The sequence below is a fragment of the Vulpes lagopus genome, chromosome 11 (assembly GCF_018345385.1).
Source record: "Vulpes lagopus strain Blue_001 chromosome 11, ASM1834538v1, whole genome shotgun sequence".
Taxonomy (NCBI): Eukaryota; Metazoa; Chordata; class Mammalia; order Carnivora; family Canidae; genus Vulpes; species Vulpes lagopus.
The window spans coordinates 46,270,846-46,281,539 of NC_054834.1; the positions used below are offsets into that span (position 1 = coordinate 46,270,846).

Sequence of the window (10,694 nt, forward strand, 5' to 3'; positions counted from 1 at the left end):
TTCTGTTCTAAACATTTAAAAGATTGCCTCCGAACAAACTAAATTTCAATATAGTAATATTAACAATATTGAGTCCTTACTATGCCAGATACAATATTTTTTATATATACACACACGCACATATATATGCTTATACATATATGTCATTTCATTTAATTCTTACAACACGTCTGTAATGTAACTACTTTTGTTCTCTTTTGAAGATTAAAAAATTAGCTAAGAAGTTAAATCATTTGCATATGAGATCAGAGTGCTTAGCATATAGTAGACTCATATTAACATTTATAGAATTTGTAACAAGAGAGAAAATGCCTCACAGCTCAGTTTTAAGTATTGAAGCCTGTAGTAAATATATTTTGGTCTTACATATAAATCACTCCTTCCAAACCAGGTCAGCCTTGGACCACAGTACCGCGCCAAGTTCTGCATTTTCTTATCTTCCCTCTATCCCGCATAGTCCCACTAATAACCCAACCCAACCAAATCTAAAAAGATGACTTTCCAGCTTCAATGCAGCACCTCACAAAAATCGCACATCTTTTAATGGAATGTGAGACAACCTACAGTTAAGAACAGTTTGACATCACCTTCTGAATCTTGAAAACAAGATGTCTCATTATCAACAGACTGCCCAGAAAGGGAAGGTTATTTGTCTTCAGAAGATTGGCTAATTCATTGTCCAAAAAACAGGTAGCTTTGGTTTGGTGATATTTAGAAAATCTAAACTATTTTTGTTTACCAGTTTATAGTCACAAAAGTAGTGAGTTGGCAATATGGGCCAAGTTAAGATAGCCCCAAAAATTTTCATTCTGAATTAGGATACAAGCTAACTTAAAGTCTAAGTCTATTAGCTTCAATATTAATATAACACATCTCTTTAATTGACAGTATTTTACCAAAACTCTTTCATTTTTACAAACTTTTAAATGAAACTATTTACTAGGATACTAAATTAAGAGAAATTCATTAATTTAAAATAAATTTACTGATTTTAAAAATAAACCATTTAGAAATTTAGTTATACCTAAATAAATCACATTAGGAGGAGTTTATATTTCATGAGAGAAAGAAGAATGAGGAAGTAAAAGACAAAGACCTCAAATCATCTTCTCTATTTGAGCTGAACACTGAAAATATGTAAGAAATCATGGAAAATTGAAAACATTATTGTATTTGGACTTCACTTTCATACTTACAATCATATTTTCCAAGGCATGTTTGGCAAGCCAACAGTTTAGAAAGACAGGAACAAAGAGATTTCTTAAAGAAGGCCAGAAGATCTGAAAAACAAACCGAAACTAAACTTTTATCTCAAAGCAAAAATCATATCCAGCAGATTAAAATGTAAAAGAAAAAAATTAATAAAAGACAATATAATCTTTTAATACATGTGACAAATACTTTAAACTCATTAATGAAAGGCAAGGAGAAGATCCAATCTTTGGGAAATTATTGTAGAAGCAGAAAGAAAATAATGAGCTCCCGCTGAATGTCAGCTATAACTATGGTAATTCTATCATTAAATCTTTCAATGTGACAGTTTATAATAGACATCACCTCTTTCTTCCTTATAGTTTGAGGAGGAAAGTGGAACAAGGAGAGAAGACTTTCCCTTTTCATAACGTTACCACTTACTCTTTTCAAACATTTTAAGTGACATTGGGAACGATATTCAATAGGATTATATTTAGTTAGCCTGTCATTTAATCTAGTTCCAGGTGTTCCTCCAGATAAATCACTCAAATTAAAATAATTGTCAGAGGTAAGCAACCACTTGAGATAATATTTGCTTATTTTCCTAATTTTCCAAATAAAATTCTAATGAAGTGTTAGAAAGCATATTCCCAACAGACATTATCATAACTCTATGAAATAAAGATTAAAACCTAATTTTGCAATGGGAAAGTGTTTATTACATATTTATTGGGCTGCAACTGAGCAGGATCATCATAGAATTGTTATACCACAGTACTTTGATAAAAAAACAAATTGGTAGTTGTCTGGCTATTGGCAACTTTCTTATTAATGAGAAAATTGGACTTAAGTAAATACTGTGTTTAAGCTAGAAATAAATATATGCTTAGTAGGAAAAACTTTTATAAATAGTTGGTTTCTATTTCTTTTTCATTTGAGAATAGGTGACCCACAATGTTACATGAGTTTCAGGTGTACGACTTCATGATTTGACAGGTTTATACATTATGCTATGTTCATTATAAGGGTAGCTACCATCTGTCCTATAATAGCACTACTACATTATTATTGATTGTATTCCTTATGCTATGCCTTTTATTCTCATGACTTATTCATTCCGTAAATGGAAGCCTGTATCCCACTCTCTTACATCAGATTTGCCCAAACCCCTACTCTCCTCGCCTCTGGCAACCATCAGGCCTCTGTATTTATAGGTGTGATTCTGCTTTTTGTTACTTTCTATTTTTTTTAATTCCACAATATACACAAGAAATGGTGTAATTAATTTCTAGTCTGTCTAGATAATAACACCTATTCAAATGGCACATTTAAAGCATATATGTCTAAAGAATATTTTATTTTGCCATTGCACTAAATCTCATTAGTTTTCATTTAATCTCATAAACCAATAATCCAACTGGTTTTACTATCTATTTTTAATACCATGATTCTAACCAAAAACTAAAATCATTTATTGGAACTAACATATTATTTATTATCATTTAGACTTAAAGACGACTTAAATCTAATGACAAAATTATTTATTTTAAAGATGCTTTTAGGACTTACTGAGATAATGAAGGGAACCGCATTAATTATTTCCAAGATGAAGGGTATTCGTAAAATCTGTTCCCAGATGTTTCCCTTCCAAGAAAGAATAAATAAAAATGAAAGTCAATTATACTGAATCCCATTAAAGGGGGAAAAAAGACAGCACTCAGAATTTCTCTAGCAAGGATTCTTACATTAACAGAATACTAAATAATTATATTAAAATTAGCAATGACTTCTAAAGATTATTTTTCTAAATGTAACTGTACTCTCAATTTTGTAGTAAGTTTAAGAAGTAAAACAAACATTTATAGTAAGTCTTGAATATTGTATACATTTTGATCATATAATATTTCATGGAAGAAAACTTACTAGTAAAAATACATGCATTAAAGAAGCTACAGGGGATCCCTGGGTGGCTCAGCGGTTTGGCCCTGCCTTCAGCCCAGGGCGTGATACTGGAGTCCCGGGATTGAGTCCCACATCGGGCTCCCTGCATGGAGCCTGCTTCTCCCTCTGCCTGTGTCTCTCTGCCTCTCTCTCTCTCTCTCTCTCTCTCTCTGTCTCTCTCATGAATAAATAAATAAAATCTTTAAAAAAAGAAAAAAAGAAGCTACAGAATCAGGAAAAAAGTGATTCAATCTTAATTTTTTAAACTATATGAGTTATATTCACAAACTGTAAAGCATATTAAATAGCTTATAAGCACATAACACTTGTTAATGTTCACTGGTATTAAAGTTGTTCTTATGTTAATAAAACTTAAAGGAAGGGCTTTTTCAATCATCTAGAGTCTAACCTCCCAGCCCACATAGTACAACTATTTTTTTTTTAAGATTTTATTTATTTATTCATGAGAGACACAGAGAGAGGCAGAGGGAGAAGCAGGCTCCATGCTGGGAGCCTGATGCGGGACTTAATCCCAGGGCCCCAGGATCACTCGCCAAGCCAAGGCAGAAGCTCAACCACTGAGCCACCCAGGTGTCCCAATACAATATTATTAATCAAAACTGATGACATAATTTGTGGAGCCCAGCACAAGATGAAAACTCAGGGCTTCTTTTTAACAAATTATTAACAATTTCCAGAAGGTGACATAAGAATATTAAAATAAGCACAGGCCCTTCTCAATGCATAGCCTTGTGCAAATGCATACTACACACCCATCAAGTTGACCCTGATATAAACAGGCTAATCACTGACACTTTCTTAAATGGTGTCCAATGGAAAAAAAAAAAAAAAAACTCAGAACTTCCTAAATCAGCTTATTTGTCTATGAAGAGATCTCCATATTAGAAAGGCAATTTGAAATCCAGGTCCGGATATTTTCCAATTATCTTAAATTGCTGGCTTCAAAGGTAGGGGCCTTTCTTAACCTTCCTTGAGGTCTCAAAGGCTTAAAACATTACAGTGCTATAAGATAGTATCATATCACAAAACAAGGTTCTAGATTGGCTAATGTCCATGTCCTTAGGTATTAGGTGACAAGTTTTGCTATATTTCATTCATCACCATCTCCAGGCTATACAAAAAGTAGTCGAGGTTGCAGATGGAAGAAATAAAAGCCACAAAGAGCCCTTTGTACAGAGATGTTAATGGTGCTTTGGTGCTTCTCTCATTACTTGAAGCTAAGTAATAAGGGCTCAAAAGAACCACTTAGAGAGCTGGGCTCACTCATAGAGACTGCATTTGGCTCATGCCTAAAACATCTACATACCAAGAGACAACAGTGCAACAAGAATAGAAGCTGAAAGGAGAGCAAGCCACAAATGCCAATTCCAAGACAAAGATACTTGTTTTCTGGGAAACAGACATAGACCCTATAGAATAAAGCCTATGGTCATTTTTAAGGAGTTTATACTTGAGAAGGCCATGTGCCTGAAGGGAAAATAAGACTTCAACAGATGGTGGGCCTCAGAGGTTTAGGGCTTGGGTCAGAGCCCTAGTGGCCAGTCAGAGGCAGTGGCATCCAAGGAGCTTTAGTCAAAGGTTTGTGAAAGGCCACAATTTCCTACTCTGCCACACAGAACAACCCGACACCAGACTATACTTGTGCCGCTCAGGCCCTTTGATCCCAGAGACTGACTTCACCTCACTCCCTGTGCCTCCTTGGCCCTGGAGGGACCAGAATCAGCAGCATCATATAAGACAAGAAGTGGGAATAGCAGATAATGATTCCCTGTCCCATGCAGGTCTGAGTTAAGGTTAAGCTGCAGCCTTAAAGTGGATGAGAATTTTAAACATATATATATATATATACATATATATAGCGAGCATAATTTCTTCAATGCTACACTGAAATTTGCCTTGTGACTGAAGAGACTACATGAGCTCTGAGATCTTTCCAATATATCATCTGATTGTATCAGGAGGATGTGTGGATTTGAAAAAGCATCAGAGAACTAAAGGCCTTTCCTACTAGCACTGAGTCAAGCCTGTTCAATAAAGTAGTTACAACTGATTGTGTGTGTGTGTGTGTGCGCATGCAGGTTGATATTACCATTTCATCACCAGTTTTTTACATAGCTTGGTTTCCAGAATGCTTAACATTTGTTTATTCTGTCCTTAGTATGTTTTTACTGGTGACCATACTTTTCTCTTTGGTGTCAATGATTGTTCCTGAGGAAAGACATTGCTGTGACCAGCAAGAGAAGGAAGGTTCTGGGAACACTTACCACTGGTGATATGGCAGGATATTTTTATCAATGCACAGTAAGATTATTATTAGTTTTCCCAGCTGTGAGACACTGTTTGGACAAATTTAGTCCATAGTAAACAAAAACATTTTAGATCTCTGATGACTCTTCACTTCCATTTGTAATACATCAATTTTGTTTTATGATTTTTTTTTCTCAATTAAGAGTCTCATAACTGGCTAATTTCTGATTTATCTTCTATATCAAAGCCAAAAGAGCCTCACTAAAATACCACTGCCAACATAACAACATCCAAACTATTCCTTAGATTATATGAAGGTTCACAATCTGGACTCTGGTTACTGGTCTGGTTTGTACCTACTATACTCCTATTTCCATCTTGAATTCAGCCACAGATTAATCCATACTGGATTTTATATGCCTCTCTGAACAAGCTAGGCTATTTCAAACTTCTATAACTTTGCTCACACTTCTCCCTCTGCCTGGAATGCCCTACTCCCCATGCCTTTATCACTAATCTCCTGGACAAGTGTTTATAACAGATTATAGAACGAACTGCTTGTTTCTATGCCTGTTAGTGCTCAAGAATTATGTTAATGAGTAAATTAAACTCTCAAATATTTTATACACACTTTTCTCCTTCTTGGTATAATTATTTTTCTAACTTAAGTTTTATATTTATTTCTATTGAATACAAATAGAAACACTTGAAAGAATTTTATTGTTTTAAGCCTATCTGAAAATGGTTATATAGGGATCCCTGGGTGGCGCAGCGGTTTGGCGCCTGCCTTTGGCCCAGGGCACGATCCTGGAGACCCAGGATCGAATCCCACGTCAGGCTCCCGGTGCATGGAGCCTGCTTCTCCCTCTGCCTGTATCTCTGCCTCTCTCTCTCTCTCTCTCTGTGACTATCATAAATAAATAAAAAAAATAAAAAAAATAAAAAGAAAATGGTTATATATAAGTTGTTTCACTTTTAACCACAGAGTTCCAATAGAAAGTTTCTACAGGAGAACATTTTAGGAGGACTTGACTACATACCCATCTCAGGTAATTTCAATTATGTTTCAAATTCAACTTATTATCAATAATAAACCAATGATTTCCAATGCTATATTTCTAGTCCAGTTCTATATTGCATCTCTGAGATTCTGTTTCATCTCTACTACCTAACACATTATTTCACACAAATGCCTCAAAGGCACCTTGCGTGGAATATGTTGAAAAAAAAATGTATGATTTTTGCCCTGATCAGTTCCCCAGTAACACAAACCAAAAATCCTGGAGAAACTATTTGCATCTTCCTTCCACCAGCTACCTAAGGATAAGTGGGTGATAGGATCTCCTAATTCATGGGGCATCTGGGTGGCTCAGTCAGTTTCAGCTGGTTTCATGTCTGGTTTCAGCTCAGGTCATGATCTCAGGGTCCTGGGATAGAGTCCCACATCAGGCTCCTCAATCAGTAGGGAGCCTGCTTCTCCCCTGACTCCACCACTTGTGCGCTCTCTCTCACTTTCTCACACTCTCTCAAGTAAGATCTTTAAAAAATAAAATCTCCTGATTCATAAATAGATCTTGAGTTTGCATCCTCCTCATTCTACCTCATTCCCACTCTTTGACCTGGTGGAGGCTCCCTGTTGGTCTCCTTCCCTACATTCTTGCCCAATTCCAGTTCACCTACCGTATCACCTGGATTATTTCTCTAAAGGTACACCTAATGCGTCAATCCCCTGAAAATGAGTAAACGTCCCGCAAATAAACATTAATCTAACCATTTTACAACATTTGGTATGGACATAACTTTCCTTAATAAAAATGCAGGAAAATAGATTACCTCTTTTTGATTACCTAAAATATATCAGGCTTTGAATTTTATCATAAAGGGAAATGGAAGTTTGTAGGAACCTCCAAAAAGCACTTAAAATATTACAAGATGTATGGTAATAGAATTGTTAGAGCAGGATGTACCCAGGGACTTTTTAAAAACATTTTCCTCTTCAATATTAAAAATACCTGAATATAAATATGTAACTAAAAAGGTTGATAATTTATCTTCTTTCAGTGAATTTAAAAGCGTAGTAACCCTATGGCAGCCTTATTTTGTATTTCTAAATGTAAACGGAATAATATCTAGATTCACTATTTCCATGGCATTGTAAGAAAGAAACACTAGTATGGGCACCTGGGTGGTTCAGTCAGTTAAGCAACTCACCAACTCCTGATTTCCACAAACTTGGGTCATGATCTCAGGGTCATGAGATCAAGCTCCTCGCTGGGCTCCCTGGAGAGTCTGCTTGTCTCTGTCCTTCCCCCTTTGCTCCTCCCCTCACTCACACTCACAACTGTCAAGCCCGCTCTCTTTCTCTCTCTAAAATAAAGCAAATCTTAGGGGGAAAAAAAGGAATCACCAGTATCTAGGAGTGTCGAGGAGGCCTAGTCAAATCCCTTGTTCTCTGCCAGAAAGGAGCCCATCATGGTGTTAAAATTTCAAAACTGTTGCTTTTTATAAAGTGATTATAGAAAACAGAACTGTAGATTTAACAGAAGCCTTCTAGGTATGTTGGATTTTTGTTTGCAGAATTTTGGAGGTTATGCTGGAGTTTGTTTTCATTTCCTTTTGATTTAATGAATGTGTGTGTATAAATAGAGTTCTATTTTGAAAGCAGTTGATAAAGACATAGAGGGTATTTATGGTAACAGAAGAATAAGAACTTTACTGCTGGGCGATCTGTGGCTGTTCTGCCAACTAGCTATAAACATGAATGGAATGATGATTTAAGTACAGACCTGCACTTCTGTAGGATAGAGGATAAAATAAGTTGATGTCAGGGATTTTTAAATCATTGTCTGTTAACCTCAACATACATTTAAAGAGTCTTTGCTTATTTTGCTTTTACTCGTCAGTCTTTGTTTTTCAAAAACTGCACTCTCAATGATAGTTTAAACTGTTTTAACTGTTAAGGACTAAATCCTGCTTATTTTAGGATGTTTAATCAAGAATTATAAAGTGCTTACAGAATACTATGTTAAATTGGTTTTTAAATATTGTATATATGTATATAATATATACAAATATTTACATTATCTGTATATATCTAAACAAATATAAAAATATTGATTTGCTATTAATGTTGATAGTTCAAAACTTAACATATTAAAGAACAATATTAGGAATACATACAGTTGCTAATGCAATATCCATTTTTGCATGCCTCTCTATAATTTTTCTTAAAAATCTAATTTGAAAAAAATATCTAATTTGGGAGGAGGTGCTCATTTGAGTTTCTGCTATCCAAATTTGCCTTAATTATAGGCCATAAATAGTTTCCAATTACTTAATTTATTCATTCCAAATATTTTATCCAACAGTCTGTTGGAGGGATCAAAAGATTCCATGAGTTTGACTAAATTTGAGAGGAAAAAGAAGGCAATTGACAGAAACCTACCCTTCCAATGTCACATAACTCCTTTTTATCCTCTGTCTCCTTTGAAACACACAAAACTCAACTATCGTCTACCTCTCCTCCATCTGAGCCATTAATGTTTATGAAGATCAGAATAGAAATATTATACATCATCTAGCTCATATAATGCTACTAGGTCTCATAATGCTCTGCTCTCATTTTATAAATGGCAGGAAGTAATTAATTACAAATGTCAACATCATATGATTACAATGGAAAATTATCTTGAATCTGTTTGCATTTTTTAAGCGAATTTTTAAATTAGGGCTAAGAGTTCCATTAAGCACCAAACTTAATTTCATATTACTTATGGCTAGCATTTAAAACAAATTCACAAATGCAGATTAACATTTTGACCACTTAAATATCTGTACGCACTCCTGTACAGTGAAATAGGTTTAAATGCTTACCAAAAACACCCACATGCCTAATTTTTTAGCATGTCATGTTGTTTATTACTTTCAGTTTACATCATCTACTTGAATACTAAGTAAGTTAGAAGATAAAATCTTGGATATTAATTCACTTGATTTTTATTTCGTTCTTCTAAGAGTATCCAAAATCTAGATGTGTCAATCAATATATGTTTATAGAGCACCCATTTCAACAAGGAGATATACTCATAAACCATTAAAAGATCTTCCTCACCATCTTGTTCTACACTGTTCATCGCTGTGTAAGTACTTTCTAGGTAGTTTAGGGATGAGTGACTACCAAGGTCTTTCAGCTTCTCTTCCATAGCTTCAAAATATTCTTTCATGAACTATTTTCCATCTTCCATGTTCTCAGTAAAGAATGGAATGTATCCAAAGCAAAGTAGTAGACCTCAGTAGTAGGGCTCCTATTTTAGCTTATTCTTATTTTGTATAAAACTTGCTTCATCTATCTTTTTTTTTTCAATCCCCTCTACCTACTTTCTCTAAAGAATGGCAATCTTTTCTGCCTCATTTGACCACTTCTAGGGTAATGACCTATCCCAGTCAATCAACATTCTTCATTTAATAACTTTTTACTCTCATTTGTAAGCTACTGAAATTGGTTTCCTACAGGTGAATAGTAAATGATTTCCTAAACCTAAATTGAATGGCCTCTTCTCAAGCTTCTTACATAAATGGTTCCAATGATTTCAGATAACACTTTTCTTCCTTCAAAATTTTTTTAAGATATTTTTTATTTATTTGAGAGAGAGAAAGATCATAAGTCAGGAGTAAGGAAGAGGGAAAGCAGACCCTCTGCTGAGCAGGGAGCCCAATGCTGACTTGGTCCCAGGATCCTGGGATCATGACCTGAGCCAAAGGCAGACACTTAACCGACTAAGCTATGCAGGTGCCCTCTTCCTTAGAATTTCTAACATCTTATTTTTTCTCACAAATATTTTTTAAACATTTTATTTATTTATTCATAGAGACACAGAGAGAGAGAGATGCAGAGACACAGGCAGAGGGAGAAGCAGGCTCCATGCAAGGAGCCCGATGTGGGACTCGATCCCGGGTCTCCAGGATCACGCCCTGGACTGAAGCTGGCGCTAAACCCGCTGAGCCACCAGGGCTGCCCTTTTCTCACAAATATTAAATCAATCCATCTATATTTTTTGAAGAGCCCACATTCTTTTCTTTCTATACTTTCTAATACAATCTCACCTAATTATATATTAGCATTATTTTCTTCAAATGAAGTTAAGGAGAATTTTTAAATGAAGCCAAAGGAAAAGTGAATTTCTAAAGATTTCTTGCTCTAAATTTAGTATTAAAAGTAGTCTAGGGATCCCTGGGTGGCGCAGCGGTTTGGCGCCTGCCTTTGGCCCAGGGCACGATCCTGGAGACCCAGG

The 10,694-nt window shown here is 35.3% G+C and overlaps 1 protein-coding gene across 14 annotated transcripts in view; it reads right to left on the minus strand.

Moving 5' to 3' along the window:
* KCNT2 (potassium sodium-activated channel subfamily T member 2) overlaps nt 1–10,694 on the minus strand; it is a 409,501-nt gene that overhangs the window by 237,406 nt on the left and 161,401 nt on the right. For all 14 annotated transcript variants that reach the window (XR_005990686.1, XR_005990687.1, XM_041774257.1 and 11 more), the window contains 2 exons: nt 2,764–2,838; nt 1,197–1,280 (listed from right to left, as the gene is read on the minus strand). Coding sequence is in view for 12 of the 14 variants with exons in the window: in XM_041774257.1 (XP_041630191.1) it covers nt 1,197–1,280; nt 2,764–2,838 (159 nt within the window). In the remaining 2 variants the exon portion in view is untranslated. The remainder of the gene's footprint in view (nt 1–1,196; nt 1,281–2,763; nt 2,839–10,694) is intronic.